The sequence below is a fragment of the Prionailurus viverrinus genome, unplaced genomic scaffold, assembly GCF_022837055.1.
Source record: "Prionailurus viverrinus isolate Anna unplaced genomic scaffold, UM_Priviv_1.0 scaffold_42, whole genome shotgun sequence".
Classification (NCBI taxonomy): Eukaryota; Metazoa; Chordata; class Mammalia; order Carnivora; family Felidae; genus Prionailurus; species Prionailurus viverrinus.
The window spans coordinates 1,230,647-1,255,317 of NW_025927609.1; the positions used below are offsets into that span (position 1 = coordinate 1,230,647).

The 24,671-nt window shown below is 60.1% G+C and overlaps 1 protein-coding gene across 2 annotated transcripts; it reads left to right on the forward strand.

Annotated features, from left to right (window-relative positions):
* Positions 1-427: 427 nt before the first annotated feature.
* SLC19A1 (solute carrier family 19 member 1) lies at positions 428-24,619 on the forward strand. 2 transcript variants are annotated; one of them, XM_047846840.1, is made up of 6 exons: positions 428-1,133; positions 6,260-6,495; positions 10,510-11,281; positions 11,359-11,551; positions 14,018-14,130; positions 21,548-24,619. In XM_047846840.1, the coding sequence occupies exons 1-6, from the start codon at positions 887-889 to the stop codon at positions 21,994-21,996; spliced, it is 2,010 nt and encodes a 669-aa protein (XP_047702796.1). In that variant the 5' UTR covers positions 428-886; the 3' UTR covers positions 21,997-24,619. The 2 variants fall into 2 exon arrangements, with proteins under 2 accessions (XP_047702796.1, XP_047702798.1); XM_047846842.1 differs by lacking the exon at positions 428-1,133 and having other exon boundaries at positions 13,989-14,130; positions 21,548-21,964.
* Positions 24,620-24,671: the final 52 nt, after the last annotated feature.

The window sequence follows — 24,671 nt, forward strand, 5'->3', positions numbered from 1 at the left end:
TGCGGACGCCCAGTGGATGGGCCAGGCCCCTCACGGAGGCTCCCAGGCCCGCGCCAAGAGGCGGCCTCGTGACCGGGAGGCAGTGGCGGGGCGGGCGGACCGCGAGCCTGGGAACTAGCGCGGGGCACCGCGGCGAGCACTGCCGCGGCTGCGCGGGTCGGAGCGCGGGCGTGGCGTGGCCGGGGGCGTGGTCCCGCCGCCTTTCCCGGCAGCGCCCGCGGCCGCGGGTCATTGTGTGCGCCGGGGCGGCGCGTGCGCCCACTCCGGGTCGGTCCTCGCCCCCGTCCAGCGCTGCAGCGCGCCTTTAGGAGCGGACGCCGCCCGCCCGCCCGGGTACCTGGGGAGGCGCGCACCGGGGACCGCGGGGTGAATGACGGCCGGGGGCTGCGGGGTCAGTGCTCGGGCTGGGGGCTGCGGGGTCAGTGCACGGGCGTGGGCATGGCCGGCGCGTGCAGGGCGCGACCTGGGCGCACGGTGACCCGTTCCTCCCCGCGGTGGCCGTGGGTCCCGTGAAGGGAGGGACTCGGGCATCGCCCGCCCGCCGCATTTCCCGCCGGTGCTCACGGTGCGCGCACGCTCCGGTCCTCTGTGGCGCGACTCGCTCACCTCCGGTCACTTCAGCACCTGTCCGGTTAGTTGGGGTCTGAGCGCCGCCCCGACCCTTCACCGTCACTCTGGGACTCTTACCCAGGATGGACAGAACCGCGTGGACTCGGCGCTGGCGGCGGGCACGGTGCCCCGGCAGCACCACCCGTGCGCACGTGCTCCGCCTGCGGGGCGGCGGGGGATCCCCGGTCCACCCACGCGACCCGGAGGGCCCTTGGCGCGCTTCCCAGCCCCTGCCGGGCCCATTGTTCATCTCCTGCCCCAGAGCTCAGAGGTGCTGATGGCCCTCTTTTTTGGAGGAGCGGTTGCAGCAGAGAGTGCTGGAGATTGTCTGGAAACCCGAGCCTTGTGCTTGCGGTCCTTTCCTGAGTGGACCTGCCGTACGTCTCTGCAGGAGGAAGCTATCCTCCAGGGTCCTGTTTACTTTCCGCGAGTGAAACGGTTGTTCTGGAGAGTCCAGGGTTGTGGCCCAGACACACGCGGCATGTTCAGGGCGCCCAGCCCCAGCCCCACTGGTCTGAGCACAGGTGAGGATCTGAGACAGCTCAGAAGTCCAGAGCATCTAGAAGCAGCTGGTTCCCATGCTTCGCAGAGTGCGGGTAGGGTCCAGATTTTGGAACAGGGTCCCCTGCTGAGACCCTCTCCGTAAGGGAGACCGGAGGGCCCTCCTGCAGTCCAGACTGAATGAGCAGAGCCAGGACTTTCTGGCCTGGGGGAACTGCCTTACTCTGCAGGTGTGGGAGCCCAGTGCCCAGGCCTGAAGGACCCCAGAAGGTGTCTCCCCCTGCTGTCTCCCACCATACTGCATTGCTCTGTCTGTGAATCCTTTCGAGTTGGTGCTACTCATTCCTTTCTTACCGAGGGGGCTTTAGTGGATGTCAGCAACTCTGGATATTTTAGTCACTTGTGCTGGGCAGTGATGATCAGCCAGTTTTCAACTTGTGGGTTCGGTGTCTACAGTAGTGACGGCCAGAAACTGTAATTTTGCTCTTTGGCACAGGGAACTGTGTCAAGCGATTTGTGGGGGTCTTTCTTTTTCACTAAGAATGTAATGAACCTCCCTCGTTAACCTGGGGGAACAGTAGCTGGTTTAAAGCACAAAACAAGGCAGGTGGATTTTGCTTTTTTTTGGTTTTGTGTCTCTAGACTGACTGGGTCCTGGAGGTACAGAATCTCCCCCCCCCCCCCCCCCCCAGGACGGGTCGTCGGGGGGGGGGGATGTCCCTGTGGGGGCTGTTAGAACCTTCTCTTGGGGGCACTTGCTGGGGTCCTCGGTCCCCTCCCACGACTCTCCTGGTTGGTCGGTGTTTCCTTCGGTTGCCCTGAAGGGGCCTGAAGTTGCATGGCATTGGGCTGGGGTCAGGGCACTTGCGGTCCAGGCCCGTCCTGCTGGCCACTTGCCCTGAGCTCAGTGCCTCATCTGCCTTCTGGGCTGTGCTGCACCTGTGTCCGTGTGGTGGCACCCCTCCTCACCTTCCTGGAGTGTGAGCCTGGGAAGGGCCTGCGTGTTTTCGAGAGAGGACTTTGAGTCCTGGCCGTGGCAGCTGGCCACTCGTCAGGGCTGGTGTCTACACCCAGCCCAGGTGAGTCGAGTGAACTCACCCGAAGCAGACGAAGTCCACCTGAACGTGGGCAGGGCCCCAGCCTCGCTGGCTGAGACCCCTGCCTTCTGAGTTGGGCTTTTTCTCTGATGCTCAGTCCCGGGCACGGGCTGCCTTTCCTCCTCGAGAGGCCGCGTGACAGGGCTTGTCAACACGCACTGGTCCTGTAGTGGTCAACACCTTTTCCCCAGTGGCCAGTGTTAAAAATGGATTTCAAATTAGACTCCGGAGGTTTGGCTCCTGTTTCTGTGTGGCAGGCCATGCTCCAGGGAGGGGACCAAGCTCCTCCCCTTGAGCCTGTCCTGCCTGGCTCAATTCAGAGTTCCCTGGATTCTGAATTGTCCAGCCTGTACATGCCCAGCCTGTTGAGAAGTTGTTCAAAGTGTGGGAGAGGCGCATTCCAAAGTGGACACAAGCCTGATGACCCCAGGGTATCTCCGTGCAGATAAGCATTGCCAGCGACCGCTTCACATGGTGGGTCGTGCCGCGGCCTGCTGTCCTTTGTTCTGGGAGGTCAGGTGGTGGCCCTTCAGCTGTGAGGGGTGACCAGAGGGTCAGCTTTGCCACACGTGCCTCGGCTTGTAGGCTCTCTTGCCTCCTTGAGTTCAGCCCTGGGTGCCCCTGCGGTGGGACCTCTCACGTCAGGGGTCCGGGAGCGGCTAGGGACGGGGAGGTCCAGGACCGGGCCCCCCCGCCCCCGCCCCGAGCTGGAGGAGGCGTGGGGCTCTTAAACAACAGTCGGGAGAAATATCTGGAGCAGAAAAGCAGGTGCCCAGTTTTGAAGGAACGCTCTTGAGAGTCTGGAGCCTTCCATGCTCCTCCGTGCCTTCACTGCTGTGTTGCCTCCTGGCATGGGGCAGGGTGAGGCTGGGCCAGCAGCGGGACAGTAAACGTACTCTCCGTCGCAGGGGGGCGTCTCCACTGCCCCTGGTGCCCGGGCTGAGGAGCCGAGTTCCCCTTTCCGGTGTGCCCGCGGTGGGTGGGAGGCCCCGCTGCACTTCTGCGGAGACCCCTGCTGGGAACTGGTCTCGAGCAAACATTCACGGACACTTCAGGTGGACTTGCCTTGCAGGGGTGACTCAGGCCAGCTCGTGGGCCGCAAGTGTAGAGTGAACACGGCGTGGTCCCCAGAGGTGAGACTTGTGTGCAGGACACTGAGCCGAGGACTTGGAGTGAGCTGTGGGGGCGTGGGGTGGGGGGGAACTTAGCATCATGTGGTCAGAGAACAGAGGCGACCCCAGAGGCCAGGGCTTCTTCCGGCTGGGGGAGGCCTCTCCTTCACCCCAGCTATTATGGAACTTGGGAGAAGGGCTGGGGCCCTTGGCCACCCAGCAGGTTGAGCCCTGCACAGGGCAGTGTCCCTAGATCTCAGGGATGGAACTGGAGAATGGGCAGGCAGGGAAGGGGCTCTCTGATGCACTGTCTCTGTAGACACTCCCCCCGTTCCCCGTGAGCTCCTTGGTGGTAGGGGCTCCCTGGCCATCACCTGGGCTGGCTCCTTTCATACCCATCCTTCTGGGCATTGAGGCTGGCCCACCTTTGTGTTGTGACCCTGGAGGGCTCCCAGGGGCCCACCTGAGCGATGGTTGGGGTGGGGTGGCCACACTCCCTGGGAGTCCTGACGTTGAGATGTAGCCCTGCACGTCTAGCCAGGGACCGGAGGCAGAGTGTCCTGGGGCGCTGTGTTCTTTCACCTGCTCTGGCCTGCCCGCGGGACGTGTAAGGTGCAGAGTCCTGGGCTGTGACCCAGACCTTCAGACAGCTGCACGGGGAGCTCCTGGCAGTTCTCACTGTAGAGAGGGAAGAACCACTCCTGGGTTTCCGAAGCCTTTGGAGTCCAGGATATAGAACAAAAAGCATTAGCGTGTTGGGTGCTCATGTCTGAAACTTGCACCATTGCCCCAGGACTCAGGGGGTACCACGTAATGGTAAGTTCTCATTGCTTCTGGAGATGACACCTGTTTGAACAGGATGGCCAAGTCCTCAAGGCCTCTGAGCCCCTGGGAGGGTGGGGACCTGCCCCTGGGGACCCTGGGTTCAGGTGGATTCTTGGCTGTTCACCCTGAGCTGGGGAGCCTGGCTAGGTGAGTGTGGGTTGCCCTGGCATCCAGGGAGTGTACCTGGGAGTGGGGGAGTGAACTTGAGGGGGTCCTGGGGCAGGGATGGGGTCCCTGGGGGTGCACCCGAGGTTGGGTGGTTCTCCCTGTGGCCCTGGGCCCCCCATGTGTATGAGCTCCTGGTGGGTTTGGAGGAAGGAATACCAGTCTGTCTGCTGAAGCCATTTGGCCTGTGCGCCCTGCGGCGGTTTTCCGGGGGGGGGGGGGGGGGGGAGTTGCAGCTCTGCCTCCCGGCCGACCGTTTCATTTGGCCCCTTGGGAACGTTGAGGGGCGGGCCCAGGACCTTGTAACTCCTGGGACCACCACCCTCCCCGCCTTTGAAACTCTCAAATTCTTGCAGCTGCCCCTCGCCCCTGCCATCGCACGTAGCCCCCACAGACCCTCCAGCCTGGCTTCGGAGGGGTTCACTGCTGTCCCCCTGGTTTTCCCTGCGTCACAGAAATAAGCACGGGTGCGTGGAAGGCGGGGACAGGCCTGCTCACGAGGCCACAGTTCACTTTGCTGAGGCTCTGTGCTTCCTGTGGGTGGGGTCTCTGCAGTGACCTGGCTCTTCTGCGGCTCATCCTGGGAGGAGTGTGGGAGCACTTCCTGCTTGGATGGTCCCTGGGCTGCATGTGCTGGGAGTCTGGTGGCTTTTCCTCAGGGTCCCTGGACCACCCCCCACAAGGCTGGTTTCACATCTTGGGAACTTGTTGCGCCCGCTGGGAACTGGAGGGGGTCCCTGCCCGGATCCACACCCTCTACGCACTCTCCTTGAAAGGCCAGGCCGCGCAGGAGCAGAGTTCTCCCGCCGTCTGTCAGCCCCGCCACCCTCTGCACCCAGGGCATCCCTACCCGGCCTGAGCCACGGGGCTCCTTAGCGTGGCTCCTTAGCACGCGTGTCCTCCCCACCCTCCCACGATGCCTGCCTCCCGGGCTTCCTGCTTACTTAAAAAGAAGGGTATATCAGTGCCTTAAATGGAGAGCCAGTGTCACTTGACTTATAGAAACATAGTAACAAAGGGAAACAGCCGCAGACCGAAACCGGAAACTGGAGTGGGTCTGACCCCCTGCTGCTCTCTGCTGGAGTAGGCTTAGCCGGTTTGGGAAGCTGCTGTTCACACCTGGGCCAAACAAACCCAAAGTGCCCCTGGGTGCGGCTGCCCTTGGGGGACACCTGGCAGCCCACGTTCCTCCTGCCGCCTCTCAAGGCTCCAGGGTCATTAGGCTGAAGGCCTCTGTCCCATGTGGTCCCTTCCTGTCACCTTGTCACCCTCTCCTCCAGAGGCTCCTGCTTCTCCCTTTGCCCTCCTTGCCCACAGTCAGTGTCACCCCCAGGCTCGTCTGCCACGTCCTCCGGTGTTGTGCACACGGTCCCCCCCACCAGCGACGGGACGGCGCCCCCAGGCTGCAGCTCGCTGACTGTGGCCAGGTGTGTGCCAGGCGGCCCGGCAAGGTCTCTTCCTGCCATCTTGGGGCAGCTGGGTCTCCGCACAGGGATGTGTCCGGGTGCCGTGACACCAGCCGCCGGAGCAGGCTGTCCCCGAGACCTCTCCTGGGGAGGGATTCGTGCCCACCCCATAGTCCATAGCCATTGCGGCCGCTGTGAGCGCTTGAAATGAGTCTGGTGTGCTTGAGGACTGGATTTTAAGTTGTATTTGGCTTTAGTTGATGTTTAAAGAGCCAGTCCCGTGGTGGGTGAGGTAAGGGGTGAGGTCGTCCCGGTAGCCCCCGGAGGTGGTGACAGCCCAGTGGGTGCGCCCGGCATCTGGGTAGCTACGGGCTCCAGGGGATTCTCAGGGTTGGGGCCTCTGGGCTCTTCTCCCCGTGTGGACGTTGGGTCCTAACTCCGTGAAAGAAGGGGACGCTCTTCGGTGGTGTTTCTGGGGGGCGGGCAGGGTGGTGTCCACGGGCTGCCGGTTGAGCTGCCCCGATTCTTGCCTCGTCTGTTTCAGGAACAGCCTCCTCTCCTGCAGGGCTGTGGGCGGCCTGGACAGCAAGCATGGTGCCCTCCGGCCAGGTGGTGGAGAAGCAGGAGCCCCCGGAGCTTGGGCGGCACCCTGAGCTCAAATCCTGGAGGTGCCTGGTGTTCTACCTGTGTTTCTATGGCTTCATGGCACAGATGCGGCCCGGGGAGAGCTTCATCACCCCCTACCTCCTGGGCACCGATAAGAACTTCACGCAGGAGCAGGTGCGTGGGCGCGGCATGTGGGGGCGCCCCGGGCCCGAGGTGGCTGAGCCTGCGAGGGCAGGTGGCTATGGGGGTCAGGGGTCCCGATCCCGGCCCCCCCGAGGGCCGCCTCCACACTGAGGGTCAGGCTGTCACTGACCAGGCCAGTTGGAGAGGGATGGCAGCCGAGAGGGATGGCTGGCTGCCCCAGCCGGAGGGGGAGGACCCCGCCCCCGCGGGCTCACCTGCTGAGACGGCTTGCTTGCAGCCTTTGAGGACTGAGGAATTTCCCTTTGATGAGGCAGCCAGGACAGAGGGTCTCCTTGAAACTTGACTAATAAGCTTACACCCTGGGGCGGCAACAGATTACACACCTCCAGCCTTTCCTTCTCCACAAAACTAAAGAACCCAAGGGCTGTTGGTCAATGAATCCCTCGGTCAGGGCTTCTGTGCCAGCTCTGCTCACCGCCTGGCTCTCCTGCCCGACCTGTTCCCGGGCCAGGCTCCCTGCTCACTCATCCCTGCCCTTCGGCCTCTGGCCACCCATCCCCTCCAGCGTGTGCGCCAGCCCCTGTGTCCCCTGTCACTGTGTCTGAACTGTGGGTCATGCTGAGCTGCTGCCTTCCTTGCTCCCTGAGAGCTTGTCACCGTCCCCTTGCACACCTGAGACTTGTTTAAGTCAAGTGGCGTTGCCGCCCAAATGAGGCCTGACCCTCAAAGTAGCCGCCTTGGGAAAGATGGAAATACCCGCCTGACCGGCTCGCGGGAGGTCTAACCCTGCATGTGACTGCACCTGATCCCAGAGCCAATCACTTCCGAGGGGGGGGGCCTGTGCCCCCCCAACCCCCACTCAGGCTCTCTGGCCCTCCTCCCGCGCTCACTGGTGGGCCAGGTGGCTGTCGCTCTCAGGAGCACTGCTGTCTGGAGGGGCGGCCGGCCCTCGTCAGAATAAGCGCGTATGCGAAGCTCCATTCAAATAACAAGAGAAACAAGAAAAATGTCTGCAGCAAAGTTACAAAGCTCATCTGCCTGCTCTCCAGTTGCACGTGAACTGATCGAATACAGACGATCCTTGAACTTGGCGCTTAGGGGTGCCCAACCCCTGTGCAGTTGAAAATCTGCCTATAACCTGACTTCCCCAAAACTTAGCTACTGATAGCCCACCGTTGACCAGGAGCCTTGCCGACAGCGTGAACAGTTAACACGTATTCCGTGTGTCATGTGTGTTCCATATTTTATCCTTACAGCAATGGAAGCTAGAGAAAAAAGTGTTTTTAAGAACATCGTAAGGAAGAGAAAAAAACAATGTGGCACTTGGACTATATTTACTGAAAACAAGCTGGAGACAAGAGGACCCACACAGTTCAGACTGTGGTTCAAGTGTCCACTGTGGGGGGTTCCAGACATTCAGCCAGACCCCCAGCCCCGTGGACGCCATCAGACGGGCAGCAGAGGCGGGCGGGCTGTGCTCACAGCTGCTCGGCGGGGCCCACGGGTGGCGCAGCTGTGAGCTGGCTGGCTTGTGTCCGCACAGCCGCTGCGGCTTCTCGCTGCTGGGCCGACTGGGGACGCTGGTCCCCACAGGCTCGGGCTGATGTGACATTCATGCACCCTGGGGGTGGAACCGCAGAGCGTTCACCCGGTGCTTAGGTGGCCTCCAGGCTGTCCCTACCCCAGCCCCCGGCAGGTGTACTGGGCCTGGCCACGCACACGTGGCTTCCGTTTCCCTCGCCAGCATCTGATTGGTGCTGTTGAGTTTCTGCCCATCTGATCGCAGTGAACAGCCGGTGTGCTGCTGGATTGTGTTTCTATGCTCTCCGTGCAGTCCGCGGGGCCTGGCTGTCACCTGGCTGTCTCTGTGCTCGCAGGCCAGCCTCCGTGTCCTCCGGGGCTGTCTGCCTTCTGGTTGCCCTTTGGGGTCACGTGTTTCTCCTAGTCTGGGCTGGTCTCCCCCGCTTTGTAAGCTTTAGTCTGGCCAGATAGTCCACGGTTCATGCTGTGAGGTTGCCTAACATGGCCCCCCCTCCGCCGCAGACTTAGGAAGTGCCTTGGGGAGGGGACGGGTCCTGCTCTGCACCCGCAGGCCTGTCATTCCTTTGCACCCAGGCTGCCTGGCTGAGTCCTGCTGCCGCAGCCCCCACGGAAAGCCCCCGCCCGGGACCACTGACCGCCATCCTCACAGGGCTGACACCACCTGGTGCCCTCCTCAGTGAAGGTCCCCGTGTCATTCCTGCCCTCGCCTCAGGCGGTTCTCCGTGCGCGTACAGGCTCTGCCTGGCATCAGCTCTGGTGTTTCCTCCTGGAGTTTGGGTAGGCCGTGGCTCTGCCCTGCCCCCTTCGTCCCACTCCTCAGAACCCGCTGGTCTCCATCCTGGTGCCCCATCCTCCCTGCCTTCCCACGGCTGCTGTGGGGCCCGGCCAGGCCTGCCCGATCCGAGAGGCAGCAGCCCGGAAGCCACCTGGATCTAGGTCTGGGCACGGTTTCCACGCTTTCCCCGTCAGCCTGGACCAGACACTAGCGGGATGGGAATGCGTCCAGGCGACGCTAGGCTCGGGCCGGGACGAGGCTGACCTCGTGCCAGGGCCGGGCCACGTGACAGCTGCCGTCTGCCCTGGGGACCTCGTGGGTGCCCTCTCCTCCAGGAACTTCCCCGTGTGACATGGGTCAGCCGTTTGCCAGGCCTGAAGGGAAGCAGAGTGGGGCTGTGGGGCGGGGCTGGGGGTCATTAGGAGACATCATAAGTGAGGGCTGTTTGATGTTCTTGGAGACTGTAAACACGGTCCAGACCCCCCTGCAGCTGGGACCCTGTGGTTCTTGGTGACCAAGTGCAAGTTCTTCTTTCCCCTGGGGCCCACCTGCACCGAGTGTCCCAGAATGTCCTGGGGCTTTTGTGCACGGTGTCTCGGGGGCCACGGCCTGGGGTCATCCTCAGCTTCCCATGGCCATGTGGGTTTAAGAGGCCACCAGCCAGGGAAGTTCTGTCACGGGCCCCTGTGTCTCAGAGCTGGGTCTCCCGACGGCCTTCCTTGGGCCCTGAGGCTTGTCCTGTGCACGAGGGCAGAAACAGGTCTCCACACTCGGCCCGGGACCGTCTGTGGCCAGCCGGGCCCATCACGCAGCATCCCCTGGGCGGGCAGGCGCCGGGGCCGCAGAACTCCCCGGCCGAACCCTCTGAAGCGCTGGGTCCACGTGGCGTCCCAGAGCCTGGTAGGTGGTGGGCACGGCCCCCCGTGCTGACCCAGGGTCGACTCCGGGGCCTCGGAGCCTGCTGGTTTTCGGGGTCGAGGGCCCCCTGGGCTGTCTCCGGGATTGCTCTGTGGTCCGAGTCAGGTTTGGTGCCCTGAGTCCGGTGGGTCCCCAGGGAGGCCGCAGCCTCTGGGGGCCCACCTGTGCCTGCCCCGGTGGATCCGAGCCACGGCCAGAGCCCCGTGGTGGGGTCCAGTGGCATTGGGTGCAGGGGCTTCCCACCCAGTGTCCCTGTGCCCCGGGACCGGGTGAGGGTGGTGGCCGGTGCCCTCCCCCGGCAGACAGGCGTGAGGGGGGCCTGGCCGGGCCCTGCTCTTGCCTCTGGCCCGGTTCCCTTTTCCTTGTGGTTTCTTCCCTTCCTTCTGGTCTGTGAAACCTGTTGTGCACACTCGTCGTCTGCGGCCTTTCCTCCTGAGACCGGAGTGTAAGTTGGTCACAACTGTGACCAAGGAGAAGCCACATCGTGTTTCTGTATCACGAGGAACAAACAAAGCCGGGTTAGCACGTGACCGCGTCATGACTGCCCGTTAGCGAGGCGGTCCCCGGCGTCCCGGGCCCGCCGTCCCGTGCCAGGCAGCCCCCCGCGTCCTGTGCCGGGAGCGGCGTGCCCGCGGGGCCGGCGTGCCGTGGTGTGGACGTGGTTGGCGCCGGGCCGCCGCGCGCAGTCCCGACGGCCGTGTGTTTTTATCGGATGTAGTAAGGCGGGAAAGCGCCGACGGCCCGGCCCCGGGGGCGGGGGGCGGCCGGGGCGCCGAGGGGCCGCGGTGTCACGAGCCTGCCGTCCGCAGGTCACCAACGAGATCACGCCGGTGCTGTCCTACTCCTACCTGGCGGTGCTGGTGCCCGTCTTCCTGCTCACCGACTACCTGCGCTACAAGCCGGTGCTGGTGCTGCAGGGCCTGAGCTACGTGTCCGTGTGGCTGCTGCTGCTGCTGGGCGACTCCGTGCTGCACATGCAGTTCATGGAGCTCTTCTACAGCCTCACCATGGCCGCCCGCATCGCCTACTCCTCCTACGTCTTCTCGCTCGTGTGCCCGGCCCGCTACCAGCGCATGGCCGGCTACTCGCGCACGGCCGTGCTGCTGGGCGTCTTCACCAGCTCCGTGCTGGGCCAGCTGCTGGTCACCGTGGGCCGGGTCCCCTTCTCCACGGTCAACTACATCTCCCTGGGCTTCCTCACCTTCAGCCTGGTCCTCGCCCTCTTCCTCAAGCGCCCCAAGCGCAGCCTCTTCTTCAACCGCGCCGCCCCCGCGCGCCGCGGGGCCTCGCCCTCCGAGCTGGACCGCATGAACCCGGCCCCCTCCCAGCCCGCGGACGCCAAGCCGGGCCGGGCGCCGCCGGGGGCCTGGCGGGACTGGACCCTGGTGCGCATGTTCCGGGAGCTGGGGGACCACCTGCGGCTGCCGCAGCTGCGCCTCTGGTCCCTCTGGTGGGTCTTCAACTCGGCCGCCTACTACCTGATCGTCTACTACGTGCACATCCTGTGGAACGTGGTCCACCCCACCACGGACACCTCCTCTGTCTACAACGGGGGGGCGGACGCCGCGTCCACTCTGCTCGGTATGCCCACGGCCCCGCCGGCCTCGCCCGCCCCGCCCGCCTCCCCCGGGCGGCCGTGACGCGCCCTGTCTCCCCAGGTGCCATCACCTCCTTCTCCGCGGGCTTCGTGAAGATCCGCTGGGCGCTGTGGGCGAAGCTGGTCATCGCGGGCGTGACGGCAGTGCAGGCTGCGTTGGTCTTCCTCATGTACAGCACGAGCAGCATCTGGCTGTGCTACGTGGCCTTTGTGCTCTTCCGTGGCGCCTACCAGTTCCTGGTGCCCATCGCCACGTGAGTCGACCGGAGCGGGGCGGGCCGTGTGAGGCCGTGGTCTGGGTGGCCGCCTAAGAGCCAGAGCTACAGCCTGGCCGGTGGCGGGTGGCCGGAGGGCCACACGCCTTCCTCCTGCTCGCTGGGAATGGACAGGCTGCCTGCATGTGTTAAGAGGCCTCCCTTCCAGAATGTTCTGTGGGGAGCAGAGGGGGCACGTGCAGGCAGCGTGGAGCTAGCGGCGCGGTGTGCTCTCTTACTGGGAGGAACAGTGAACCTAGCGTGCTCCCCCGCTAGGGGCCCAGCTGCCCCTTGTCCGTGGCACAGCTTGTCCCGGCTTTCATGACCCCGAGCTCGGCACGGAGCCTACCACGTGTGGCATCGGCATCCCTTCTGCTTCTCCCGTGGCGGCTACTTGGTGTCCACAGTTACCAGCCCTTGTAATGTCCTTCCTCCCTGCTCCCTGGCCTGTTTTTGAGGCCCCGGGCGTTGCTGTGGCCCTGACTGTGGCGCGAGGCCCTTCTTGTCCCTTTCCGCGGCAGGGCACGGTGACACACAGCCAAGGAGTAGCCAGGTGCTGCCCTCAGCCCACTTGTGCCTTCCAGAACTTTCTCCAGCCCACGTCTTGCTTGCTCCTAAGATCCTCTGTGTATTCCTTTGAACTGACCCTTTCATGAAGCTGTATGCTGTTGCCACACATGTTCACACCAATTGTGCCCACGCCCCACACGTGTAGGAGCCTCCTTCCCTCCCTCCCTCCCTTCCTCCTTGAGCTTCCTGCACCCAAGGTCGGCTTGGGTCTGTTACCAGCTCCCCTGCCCGGCCCTGGTTCCCCTCTGGGCCTCACCCCTGGTCACCCCTGATCAGATCATCTGTCCGCACTCGATCTTGAGCTCACGTGGCATCCTCAGGCTCCTAGCTCCTTGGTGTCGCCTCACGGAAGTGCCAGTCCCCAGCTTTGCTCTCCGCACTCGGTCCACACCCGCCCAGGTGTCCCTCCTCTTCTGTTGGGGAGGGCCGAGCTCTGCCAGACGCCCCAGGGACGGTTTCCTCGGAAGACGCCCAGCCTGCTCCCCGTGGCCGGGGCCACTTCCCCTGACGCCCCCCTGTGTGGCCCGCTGGTCCTCCCTGCCTCCTGTCCCTCCTCGCCCTCTCTCAGCCTGCAAATGTCCCCAGGGCGTCTCGTTGGCCAGGAGCACCACGGTCAGCACCGGAAAGGGCTCCGGGTCATCTGCTGTGACTGCTGTGCACTCGATACATCTCCTCCTCGGACGTTTGTGCTGATTGTAGGAACGCAGAAAGGGTGGGATACGACGTGGGCTGGCGTGGAGAACGGCCTTTCTGGCTCCACCGCCAGGCCTGCTTCGGCCGTCGGGGTGTCTGGGCTGACCCGGGACCACTCTCGTCCCGCTGCAGCCCTGCCCCGCACACTTAGCTGTGTGCTTCGGTGTCACAGGTGCAGACGCAGTCGGTCCTCTCGGTCCTCTCAGTGATGCTGTACGGCTGGTCCCCAGGTGACTGGGATGCCACGTGCGATGTTTCCCTGCAACTGAGAGAGCCCTGAGGTCGATAGCCCCTCATCTGCGTTTATTCCTCCAGATTCTGATGGCCGCAGATGGGTCCCAGGAGGGACTGGCCAGGCCGGGGCATGTGCCCCGGAAGACAGTAGATCCTGGGCGAGCACACGGTGGCCCTGCGGGCCCCTTGCCTTTCGTAGGGACAGTTTGCATCTGGCCTCTCCTGCAGGGTTCTGTACTGTCCCTCGGGCAACCGGATGTGGTGGGAGCTTCTCGCCGTGTGCCCCTTGTCACGTCTCAATTGCTCCCACCCGGGGCTGTGGAACACAGGAGACACGCGGGGCAGGTGGCCAGGGACCCGGCCCAGCTTGGGTTTCCTCACTCTGCGTCAGTCGCGCTGCTGCTCATGTGGGCGGGGGCCCTTCCTTGTTCCCCACCCAGGACAGCGGCCCCTCTGCTTCTGTCACCCTCTTGAAAGGCTTCTTGCGTATTTTCCTTCATTCTTCAGAACTTCGGAATGTTTTTTTATCCAGTTGTTTTTAGAGGCACCTCGGGGATGTTCGCAGAAGCACCTTCAAGTGTTCACTTTTCTGCAGAGGACCGGGAGCCGTGTGCATGTTCGTCCCTCTTGCTTTTTCTTGTTTGTTTCACTGTTCTGTCCCTAATTTCTCGAGTCGTGAAAGAACAGTGATTCCAGAACCCTCGTGATTTCTGCCTGTTCTCACGAGGCTCTCGGGGCTCTGTTTACTCTGTCCCAGAATTACCAGGAGATGTTCTGGACGTCTGCCCGGGGTGTGTGTTGTCCTCGGTGTCGCACGCACACAGCTTGCGCAGGGCTCGGAGCGCCGCCTGGGTCCCGGGCCGGTCGCGCCGGTTCCCTTTGTGCGGTGGGCGCGCCCCATGCCGCAGCTGCGTCTGAGCTCGGCTGCTTTCCCATTCAGCTTTCAGATCGCGTCCTCTCTTTCTAAAGAGCTCTGTGCCCTGGTGTTCGGAGTCAACACATTCTTCGCCACCGTCCTCAAGACCATCGTCATCCTCATCGTTGCCGACAAGCGGTGTCTGGGCCTCCCGGTGCGCTCGCAGGTGAGTCCCTTTCAGCCTCGCGTCCTGGGGACGGAAGCCTCTGGAGGGGTGTTCGGCCAGCGGCATCTCCCCCTCCAAAGGGTCTGGGTCCGCGGGTCCGCTGCAGGGGCGGTGTGGGCAGGGTGGGCTGGGGCAGAGCAGGAGCAGGGAGGGAAGGGTCAGCTGTGGTTGGGCTGCCCCGTCCCGGGGGCCCAGGCTGGGGCCGGGCAGGCCCCCTGGTCTGGGCAGCGCACAGCCAGCCCTGCTTAGGCTGCTGGGGCCCCCGAGGCCGCCCAGATGCAGGCCCCCCTGAGCAGCCCCTGGCGTGCCCCACACCGGCTGATGTCCCAGGAAGGACAGAGGTATGGCCGAGAGCCCCTCCCTGTGTGGTTACAGCTCACTGCCCGTTTGAGGTCTCTGCCTTTGATGTCAAAACCTATCCGGCCTGGGCCCTGACCCTCACTTGAGCTGTTTTTTGTCCGCAAGACAGGAGAGTGGACCTGGGGTTGACCTGGGTGCGCGCGGGCCCCTGTCTGGTCCCTCCCTCCATCCAACTCTGGGCGGGTCCTCGGTGCCTCTGCGAAGGGCTTGAGAGTTCTGTCCCCTGTGAGGTTGGGGGACACTCCCACGTGTGACTCTAGCTGGTCTCGGCCACAGTGCGACCCCTCGGGCAAGCTGGAATTAGCCAGAGGGCAGGCCCGCAGGAGGGAGGCAGCCAGGCTCCTGGGGACCCCCCCCCCCCCCGACCAGTGGCCGGACACGTACCCTGAGCCTGGGGGCATGCAGCCTCCCGTCTGCCTGGAGCCTGGACCTCAGTGGGCTTGGGCTCCATGGAGAAGTCCCAGCCTCTGAGCTGAGTTGGCACTACTTTGGTGACCCCAGAGTTGACTGGAAAGAGGCGCCGGGCGGGGACAGACCCTCTTGTTTGGAAACCGGCCTGCGGGGTTTGAAAACGCTGGTTAGGAGAACATGTGAAGCGCTTGCTCCTGTCTGCCGAGCGCCCCCCTGTGGGTGTGCTCTGTGTGGTGGACTGTGCTGAGAGCGGCCGGCATCCAAAGTGTGCGTTAGTCGTGTTACTGGTGGAGTTGCCGGGCCACGGGAGGTTGTTAGTAAGTTGGGGGGCGTCCGGAGTTCTGTGCGGCCCCGCACCCGTATGCCTTGTGGGGTCGGCGGTATGAGGTCCGCGCGTTCTGTGCCTCTCTGGCCCATCTGTCCATCCTGACGGGGTTTTTGCAGAGCAAAACTTCCAGATTTGATCAGCTCTGGTTTACCTGTTTCTCCCTTTATGGGTCTGGGCTTGGCGTCACGTGGAAGAACTTTTGTGTGGCCCGGGCTCTCGAGAGTCTTCCCCAATCTCTTTCTTAAAGTTTCATGGGTTTACCTTTAAGTCTGACCCACGCGGACTTAAGTTTTGTGTGAGGTCAAAGGCCGCCTCTGTCCGGACGGCCCGTTGCCCGGCCCCGCTTGTCGAAGAGACCGTCTCTTCTCTGTCCAACTGCTGCCTCACTGTTGTCAGAATCGCGTTGCGCGTGTTTGTGCGGGTCTGTTTCTGGGCTCTCGGGCCACCCACGGAGCTGGACACCTGCCCGTCCGCCACCGCGTCCTGCTCGCCAGCTCCACGGTGAGCTCTGAAATTGGGCAGACTAATTGCCCCAGCTTTGAAGCGTGTTTTCAGGATTGTTTCCACCTTCTAGTTTCCTTGCCTTTCTCTGTAAGTTTTATTTATTTTTTAAAACTTTTTTACAGTTTATTTTGAGAGAGAGAGAGCAAGCATTGGAGGGGCAGAGAGAGGGAGAGAGAATCCCAAGCAGGCTCCACACTGTCATCACGGAGCCCGACATGGGGCTCGAAGCCACAAACTGTGAGATGATCCGAGCCGAAACCGAGAGTCGGACGCTTAACCGACCGAGCCACCCAGGCTCCCCAGCCTTTCTGTGTAAATTTTAGAGTCAACTTGTCTACCTACAAAAATTCTTGCTGGAATTTTGCTGCGACTCACAGTAAGCCCGTGTCTGTTCGGGGAGAATTGGCATCTTCGCTCTGTTTCCAGTCTGTGAACGTGGTGTGTGTCTGCATTTGTGTGGAGAGTCCTTGATTTCCTCCCGCATCTTGCAGTTTCCGGCAAACGAGTATTGTACGTGCTTTCTTAGGTTTATGCCTAAGTATGTCATTGTGTTTTGAGCAATTGTGAGTGGTAGTGTATTTTAACATTCGTGTCCACACTCGGCTGCCGGGGCTGCCATATGGAAGCACCAGACGCTGGGCAACTCACAATCCCGGAAGCTCAGAGTCTAAGGTCAGGGTGTGCGCAGAGCTGGGTGCTCCCGAGGGCTTGCTGGCACGTAGACGTCGTCTTCTGTGTCCTCATGTGAACTTTTCTCCGTGTGTGTGCACGTCTGGTGTCCCTCTCTGCTTCCAGGAACAGGGGTCACGTTGGATCAGGGCCCACTGTTATGACCCCTCTGACCTTAATTGCCTCTTTGAAGGCCCTGTCTCCAAACACAGTCCCATTGGAGGTGGGGGCCTGCACACGTGGCTTCGGTCCAGCAGCACCGTGTGCTCGTCGAGAACACGTAGGGATACACCCGATACTCGGCTCTTGGTGTTCTATAGCCTTGCTGTGGCCATTCGTTAGTTCCAGGAGGTGGTTTGTTTTTCATGTGCTTTTTCTTTCCTTTTCTTGCCTTACTGCGGCTGGCTCAGACTTCCTCCTTATTGGTTCCTTCTTCTTACTTGCTTTAGATTCATATTCATCTTTTTCTAGGTTCTTGAAATGGGAATTTAGATCAACGACCCGAGGCTTCTTTTTTATTTTATTTTTATTTTAGAGAGCAGGCGAGCAGGGGCGAGGGGCAGAGGGAGAGAGGGGATCTTAAATGGGCTCCGCGCGAAGCGTGCCCAACACGGGGCTCGGTCCCAGGACCCTGGGATCATGACCTGAGCCTAAATTAAGAGTCAGACGCTCAACCGACTGGGCCACCCGGGTGCCCCTTGAGGCTTCTTCTCTAACATTCGCATTTAGTGCTGTGCGTGCAGTCCCCTCTCCTGCCACTTCAGCCGCGTCCCACAGATCGGGAAGCTGCATTTTCATTTTTGTTCATCTCAGTGTGTCTTTTTATTTCTCTTTGACCTATAATTATTGCAGATGGTCTTGTTTGGTTTCCAAGTGTTTTGAGAGTTTCCTGTTACCTTTGTTGTTGATTTCCATTTTGATTCTATTTTGTGATCAGTGAATACAGTCTATCTGATTGCAGTCCTTTTAAATTTGTTGAGGTTTGTTTTCTGGCCCAGGATGTGGTTTATCTTATTATATGTTATGTGGGACCCTTGAAAAGAATGTGAATTCTCCTTTTGTTGGGTGGAGTGTTTTATAAATTCCAGTTAGATCTGATTGGTGGTGGTATTGATTTAATCTGTCTCCCTGTGGATTTTGTCCCATCCCATTGTTGAGAGAGGAGTGTTGGCATTTCCATCCTTAATTGTGGCTTTGATCGTTTCTGCTTTCAGTTCCATCGTGTTTTTCTTCACGTGTTTTTAGGTCTTTTGTTTGTTGCACACACCTTGGGGATTGTGGGGATTGCAGTGTGTTTTGATGGATTGAGCTTTTGATCATTATGAAATGTCCTTCTCTGCCTCTGGTCATTTTCTTTTCTCTGACATCTACTTCACCTAGTATCAACATAGGCACTCCTGTTTTCTTAAAAAAACCATTTTTTTAAATGTTTATTTTCGAGAGAGAGAGAGTGCACAAGCGAGCAGGGAGGGGCAGAGAGAGATGGAGACACAGAATCCGAAGCAGGTTCCGGTCTCCCGGCTGTCAGCAGAGAGCCCAACGCGGGGCTCGAACTCACGAACCATGAGATCATGAGCTGAGCTGAACTCCTACGCTTAATTGAGCCACCAGGTGCCCCTCTGTTTTCCTTTAATTAACATTTGTGTGATACACATTTTTACATCCTTTTACTTTTTACCTGACTGTATTGTTATATTTGAAATGAGTTCCTTGTAGACTACATATGATTGAGTCACGCTTGATAATCTATTCTGCAAACGTCTGTCTTAAGTGGTGAAGGTAGACCATTTACGTTTAGTGAAATTATTGACGTGTTAGAGTTTACATCTGCCATATCATTTTCTGTTTTCCTTTTCTTCTCCTTTGTATTTTCTGTGCCTTCCTATGGATTGTTTGCACATTCTTTAGAGTTTCATTTTAGTTATCTGTTGTGTTTTTGAGTGTATCTCTTGCTATAGCTTTTTTGATGGTGACTGTGTGTTAAATAACCTATTTGAGCGAAGTATAGAAATCTCATCTCCTACCATGTCTTTCTACCTTCCACTGTTTTTATTTATTTATTCATTAAAAAAAATTTTTTTTGAATGTTTATTTTTGACAGAGCGAGAGAGAGAGAGGGAGAGAGCGAGCATGAGCCAGGGAGGGGCAGAGAGAGAGGGAGACAAAGAATCCAAAGCAAGCTCCAGGCTCCGAGCTGTCAGCACAGAACCCGACATGGGGCTCGAACTCATGAACTGGGAGATCATGACCTGAGCCGAAGTCGGACACTCAACCGACTGAGCCACCCATCGCCCCTATCTTCCACTGTTAATAGTATGGTTGTCTCAAGTATTTTCTCTACGTATCATTACAGCCATATACGTTAGGGTTCCAAATTTTGCTTTAACTCTCAAACATTTAGAAATTTCTAGAAGAGAAAGAAAGGCTTCTGTTTACCCATGATTTGGCTCACTGTGTTCTGTCTTCCCCGTTGATCCAGGGTTTCTTCTTAATGATTTCCTTTCTGTTCAGAGAATTCTCCTTTAAGCCCTTCTTTTAGGGTAGGTCGGCTGGTGACAACTTCTTCTGTTAGTTTTTCCTTTTTCTGAGACTCTCTTGATTTCTTTTTCATTCCCAAAGGAGATGATACTGGATATAGGCTTCTAGGCTGATAGTTTTTTCTTTTAACTTTGAAGAAAAATATGTCACATCCTTGTGGTTTTAACTGGCTTCTGCTGAAAAAGTCCACTTTTCCCTTAAGGTGTCGCTTTTTTCTGGCTACTCGCAAGGCTTTTCTTTTTCCTTTGCCTTTAGCTTTTTCAGAAGTTTAAATATGGTGTGTGTTGGTCTGATTTTCTTTGGGTTTGTCCTGTGTGTGTGGTTCCCTGAGCATCTGGAATCTGTAGGTTTATTTCTCACCAAATTTGGAGAATTTTTAGCCACTATTTCCTCAAGTTTTCCAGCCCTATCCCCTTTCTTTTCGCGGGATTCGCATGACACAACATCACATCTTTTGTCACATAAGGGAATGAAGCTCTGCTTAGGATTTCTTTCTTTTTTTTTTTTTTTAGTCTTGTTTTCTCTCTGTTTAGATTTGGTGATTTCCATCGCCCCATCTTCCAGTTCGTTGATTGTTTTCTCTGTCCTGTCTGTTCTGTTCTGTTGTTGAAACCATTGAGTTTTTAGTTTGGTTATTGTGTTTTCAATTCTAGCCGTTCTTTGTCTCTTCCATTTCTTTTCTTAGAGTTTTTGACCTATTCCAAGAGTGTTCATGCACGGTGAAACAGTTTCACCATGCTGTGTTAAAGTCTCTCTCAGATAATTTTAACATCTCTGTCGTCCCTGTGACGGCATCTGTAGATTGTATTCATTCAGTTAGAGGTCTTTGTGGTTCTAAGTGATTTTTTTATTAAAGCCTGGACATTTCGGAGATTATGTTAAGAGATCTGCATCTTACTGAAACCCTCCACTTTAGCTGCTTTTTCCTGACACTGCTCTAGCAGAGGAAGTTGGGGACATGTGCCTTGTTACAGCCAGGCGGGTGGAAGTTCAGGCTCTGTGCTCAGACCTCCTGACCAAGAGGGAGCTGGGGGCGCTCCTCCCTCCTCCTGCCTGCCTGGCAAGGACAGGGGTTCCAGTTCTCCCCACCTGGCTTCCAGCCTCCAGTGGTTACAAGGCGGGGGGGGGGGTGCCTTGTGACCGCTCCCACGTGGCCTCCAGTGACACCACCGGGGATGGGGTGTTCTCCCTGCTGCTGGGCAATGGTACAAGTCCTCAACCCACAGGGCTGGGGTTTGGGGGTTGTTACCGCCTGGGGAGAGTGAAAGTCCAGGCTTTCTGTGTGGTTTCTGCCGGGGTGAACTTTCCAGCTCCCCACTGGGCCTTCACCACCATCTGACGGGGGCCCCATTGTAGTCTGGGTAATGAGGGTGGGGTTCAGCCATTGTAGGGCTGTTCCCTCTGTCTGTTTCCTGTCCTGATGGGCTGTCCCTCTCCAGTCCCAGTCCCTTTGCTGGAAAGAACAGCTTTTATTGTTTTTTTTGTTTTTTTTCCCCCTTCATTAGCTGGCATTTCTGGGTTGCTGGTTTCTTTTTTTTTTTTTTTTTTTTAATGTTTATTTATTTCTGAGAGAGACAGAGACAGAATGTGAGTGGGTTGGGGCAGAGAGAGAGGGAGGCATAGAATCCGAAGCAGGCTCCAGGCCCCGAGCTGTCAGCACAGAGGCTGATGCGGGGCTCGAACTCACGAGCTGTGAGATCATGACCTGAGCTGAAGTCGGACGCTCAACCGACTGAGCCACCCAGGCACCCCCGGTTTCGTTTCTAAAATTACAGCACAAAATTAGAAAAGCCCGGGGGACACATTGGTGTTTGTCCTCAGCCTCCAGGGCTCCTAGCTGGTGACCTGCCTTCGTCTGTGTGCTCTGTGTGTAACGTCCAGAGTGTCAGCCGTACCTGGGGGAGGAGTGGGGAAAACACATCCGCTCCATCTGCCTGGAAGCAGCGTCCGTCATGGTTCATTTCCCGGTTTTGCTTGTGAAGATGAGCTTTTCCCAGAAAGGCACGGAGAAGGGCCTGCGGGGAGCGGAGCGCCAAGGTCTTGGGCAGGACCCACGCCCGGTATGGCCCGCAGACGCCCGGAACCGCCTGGACTGCCTGACCCGGCGGTCACGAGACTCAGGAGGGACGTTCCCACGTTCTGGGCGCTCCGCGCCGCTGCACCGATCCCCGGGACGGAGACTGGCTTGGGGCTTGCGTCTGGGCTCCGCCGTGTGGGAAGTTCCCGCACACGCTTGTCCTTGTGCCCTCGGCAGCCGTGGGAACTTGGCCCACAGAATGAAGCTCATGTTTGTTATCTTAAATCGAGCGGAGCATCTTGGGGCAGATCACAAGGGCCACGCGATGCAGGGAAACTGCCAGGGCTTGTGGGAAAGCGGTGGGGGCCCCCCCAGGGCTCGTCCTGGAGCAGGGCAGAGGGCGGGCCCTGCCCACTGTGGAGACCTGCTCCTGGCCTGTCCCCCGACCCTTGGGCACCCAGCCCCACTCCTACAGTGTTCCTGTGGCCTCAGCGGGAGGAGGGAGAGCCGGGGAGGAATTCACAGGCCCCTTCCCGCCCCTGCCCCTCACCTGCCTGGGCTGACCTCACCCCTACCCCTCTCTGTTCTAGTTCCTCGTCTACTTCGTGTACTTCCTAGTGCTGTTCGTTGTCTACCTCTCGGCGGCCATGCTGGTGATCCTGCGGCACCTCCGGGAAGGCCGCCACCCGCCCCCAGCCCTGCCCCCGCCCCAGGAGGAGAAGGCCGAGCAGGTGCTGAGCCTGCAGGACAGAGGCCTCAGTGGCCCGAAGCCGGAAGCCCCCCCGCCGGCCCTGGAGGACAGCGTGTGGACGGCAGGGTTGGCCTCTCGGGAACAGAACCAGCAGCCCGAGGCCAAAGCCTGACCCAGCCCGGCCTAGCGGGAGGCCAGGCTCCTCTGGCACCGGGGGCAGCCCGTGCACCGTGCTCCACGTCCTGGGGCCTCGATGTCTCGGAAGGGATGTCTCTTTGCAGCTGGCCCAGGACCCGGGTTCCGGCACGGTCCACGTTCCAGTGTTCGCATTGTGGAGCCAGGGACTGACGGGGACCCTAGGTGGGGTATCCATGTGACCCACACCCCGAGGGCTTGTCTGGCGGTGGCCCTGAGTACTGGTTCTCGTCCCCATCCCGCTGCCTGCTGGGGCACCGCGGGCTGGCTTGCTGTCCCCGTGGCGGGGAGGGGGGGTCCTCATGTGCCCACCAGGCCACTCTGCCTTCACCCCGCCCCCCACAAGAGGCAGGTCCTGCTTGTTCCTGGGGACCAGTGAGGGGGCCAAGACGCCAGCCTCAGGGACTCAGTCCCCCACAGGGTATCCTGTGCCCTGCAGGGCCAGGCCGGGATCCCTGATTCCCGTAGCCTGTGGCTAAACTTGGTAAGGCCAGTTGTCCAGGTACTTGCTTTAGACTATGTCCCTTTCCTAAAGAAAGTTGACCCAAATGAGAAGCCTCAGTGGGCTTCTCTTTCCGGGCGAGATGCCAGGCATTGGCCGCTGGCAGACATTTGCCCGTCAGGTGGAAGCAGGGATGCGGGGGCCCTGGAGCCCCGCTTCTCTCCCAGCGGGCTAACCCTGACCTACCTCACTGGTGACTGCAGACCGCTTGGGGTCCCTCGCCCACGTGCCGGCCCACACGGGACCCACCCTGAGCACACCGCCTCAGATGCAAGACCGTCGGCTCTCCCCAAAATCAAACCACAAGCCCCACACGTGGAGGGGCTCCTGGTCTTGTACTAACCTGGCGTGGGTGGGGGCGGCTGGTCAGGAGGCCAAGAAGAGGGCCCCGGCCCCAGGCAGGAACCCAAACCAGGCCCCCCACGGCCTCGAGCTGAGCACAGCCCCCTCCTACAGCCCTGTCTTGAGAACCGCCCACGCCCCGCGGGAAGGGAAGGCCAGCTGCTCAGAGCCAGCTTGGTGCAGAGAGGTTGGAGCAGCCCTCCTGGAGAGGAGCTGCCTGCACCCAGGGATCCCTGAGGTCCGCTTGTCGGGGGCAGGGTGTCTCAGGAGGCTGCCCTGAGGCTGCAGGAGGATGCTGGGGGGCGGGGCATCCACAGGGGGCCTCCCCGCTGACTCCCCACCCCACCCACCCCATGCCCCAGGGACCCCGTGGGGAGGCACAGTGCTCTTCCCCTTCCATGCTCAGGGATCCTGCGGGACTTGGCGGGTGGAGGGCGGTGCCTCTCACCTCTGGTCACTGACCTCATGATGCAGGCCTTTGCTCTTGCCCCCACCCTGACCTGCGAATGCTCCCATCGGTGGGTGGCCCAGCCACCTGGCCCCACGGTGGGTTCCGCGTGCCGCAGCAGCTCTGGGGAGAACATGGGTGCTGGGTCTACACCCCGGCTTGCCTGTGCGGACTGCCGGCCGTCCCCAGGGACGCTCCAGAGATAAGGTTTAGGGCACCAGCATCCCCGTGCACGTGTGTGCATCTGACATCCGTGTACATCTAGCCACGCCCACCTGTGCCCCTTCAGCGGGACCCACCAGCAGGACAAAGACCCCCATGGTCTGTCTCACGATAACGAAGGCTGCTTCCAAACCGAGTGTCCGTGCAAAACGCTGTTTTTATTGGGAGCCTGTTTGGAAACCACATTACACAGCTAGCAGGACCGGCTGCTGTGGTTTACAGGGCAGTGTTGAGACAGCAGACCTGAGGCGCTTGGCTCCGTGCCCACGACCCAGCCCAGCCACCAGGGGGGAGGGACCCTGGGGGTGCCCCCAGAATGCCCCCTTCAGAGTGCTTTGTCTACACGGCCTCGGGTCCCAGGGCTCGGCAAGGCCGGTCTCAGGTGAGCCGTGTCCTGGCTGAGGACAGGTATCGCGATCCTGCTTGCCCCTGTGCCTTGTTTTAAGTAAGCTTCGTGCCCAGCGTGGAGCCCGACATGGGGCTTGAACCCACAAACCATGAGATCATGATCTGAGCTGATTGAGTCGGACACTTAACCAACTGAGCCACCCAGGCACCCCTTTCCTCTGTGGTTTTTTGAACTCTGTGTCCCATGAAGATAAACCTGGGGCCCTGGACTCAGCAGGCAGGAGTTCTAGCCGGGCCCCTGGGAGTGGGAGTAGGTTTGGGCCCAGTTGGGTTCCGGGATGTGCTCCTGGGCAAGGCTAGGGAAGCCTCTGGGAATCCTTGCCTCAGCAAAGGAGTTTTGGACCTGCGTGGGGCCCGGGGACAGGACACTGCCATCCCTGGGTTGGGGGCCCCTCAACTCCTAGCCTGGGGGCGTCTGGCTGGCTCAGTCAGTAGAGCTCTTGATGTCAGGGTTGTGAGTTTGAGCCCCACGCTGGGGGTAGAGATTAAAAATCTCCCTGCAGGGCCTTGGCTGGATTGAGCTCCACGAGGGAAGCCGGTGTGGGACAGAACTGAAGACGCACCTGCCCCGTGTGCAGGCTGGCTCCCAGCCACCAGCACAAGGTGGTGTTGGGGTAAAGGCCATAGCCTGGGGGCAGCAGTGGCCCCTGAGTTTGGGGCTGGCTCTAGCCCGGGGGTGGCTGCGGGAGGCCAAGGAGAAATGGCCCCACGCTGTGCCCTTGGCCTGAGCTAACCCTAACCCTAACCCCACCTGGCCCCTGCCAGGCCCTCCGGCACGCACACCTCCCCAAGTCAGTATGTTCCTTTGCCTCGGGGGGGGGGGGGTCTCCCTCCTGTTCTGATTGGGGTCAAAGAGGAAGGGGGCAGGGCCTTGTGCGAGGTGGGGAGGGGCAAGAGAAAGTCTGG

What these genes read in the sequence shown, in the direction of transcription:
- SLC19A1 (XM_047846840.1), top strand. Translation starts at nt 887, where the DNA reads ATGGCCCTCTTTTTTGGAGGAGCGGTTGCAGCAGAGAGTGCTGGAGAT. An exon ending in AGAACTTCACGCAGGAGCAG is followed by an intron (nt 6,496 to 10,509) that starts GTGCGTGGGCGC and finishes TGCCGTCCGCAG; the next exon opens with GTCACCAACGAGATCACGCC. An exon ending in TTCCTGGTGCCCATCGCCAC is followed by an intron (nt 11,552 to 14,017) that starts GTGAGTCGACCG and finishes CTCTTTCTAAAG; the next exon opens with AGCTCTGTGCCCTGGTGTTC.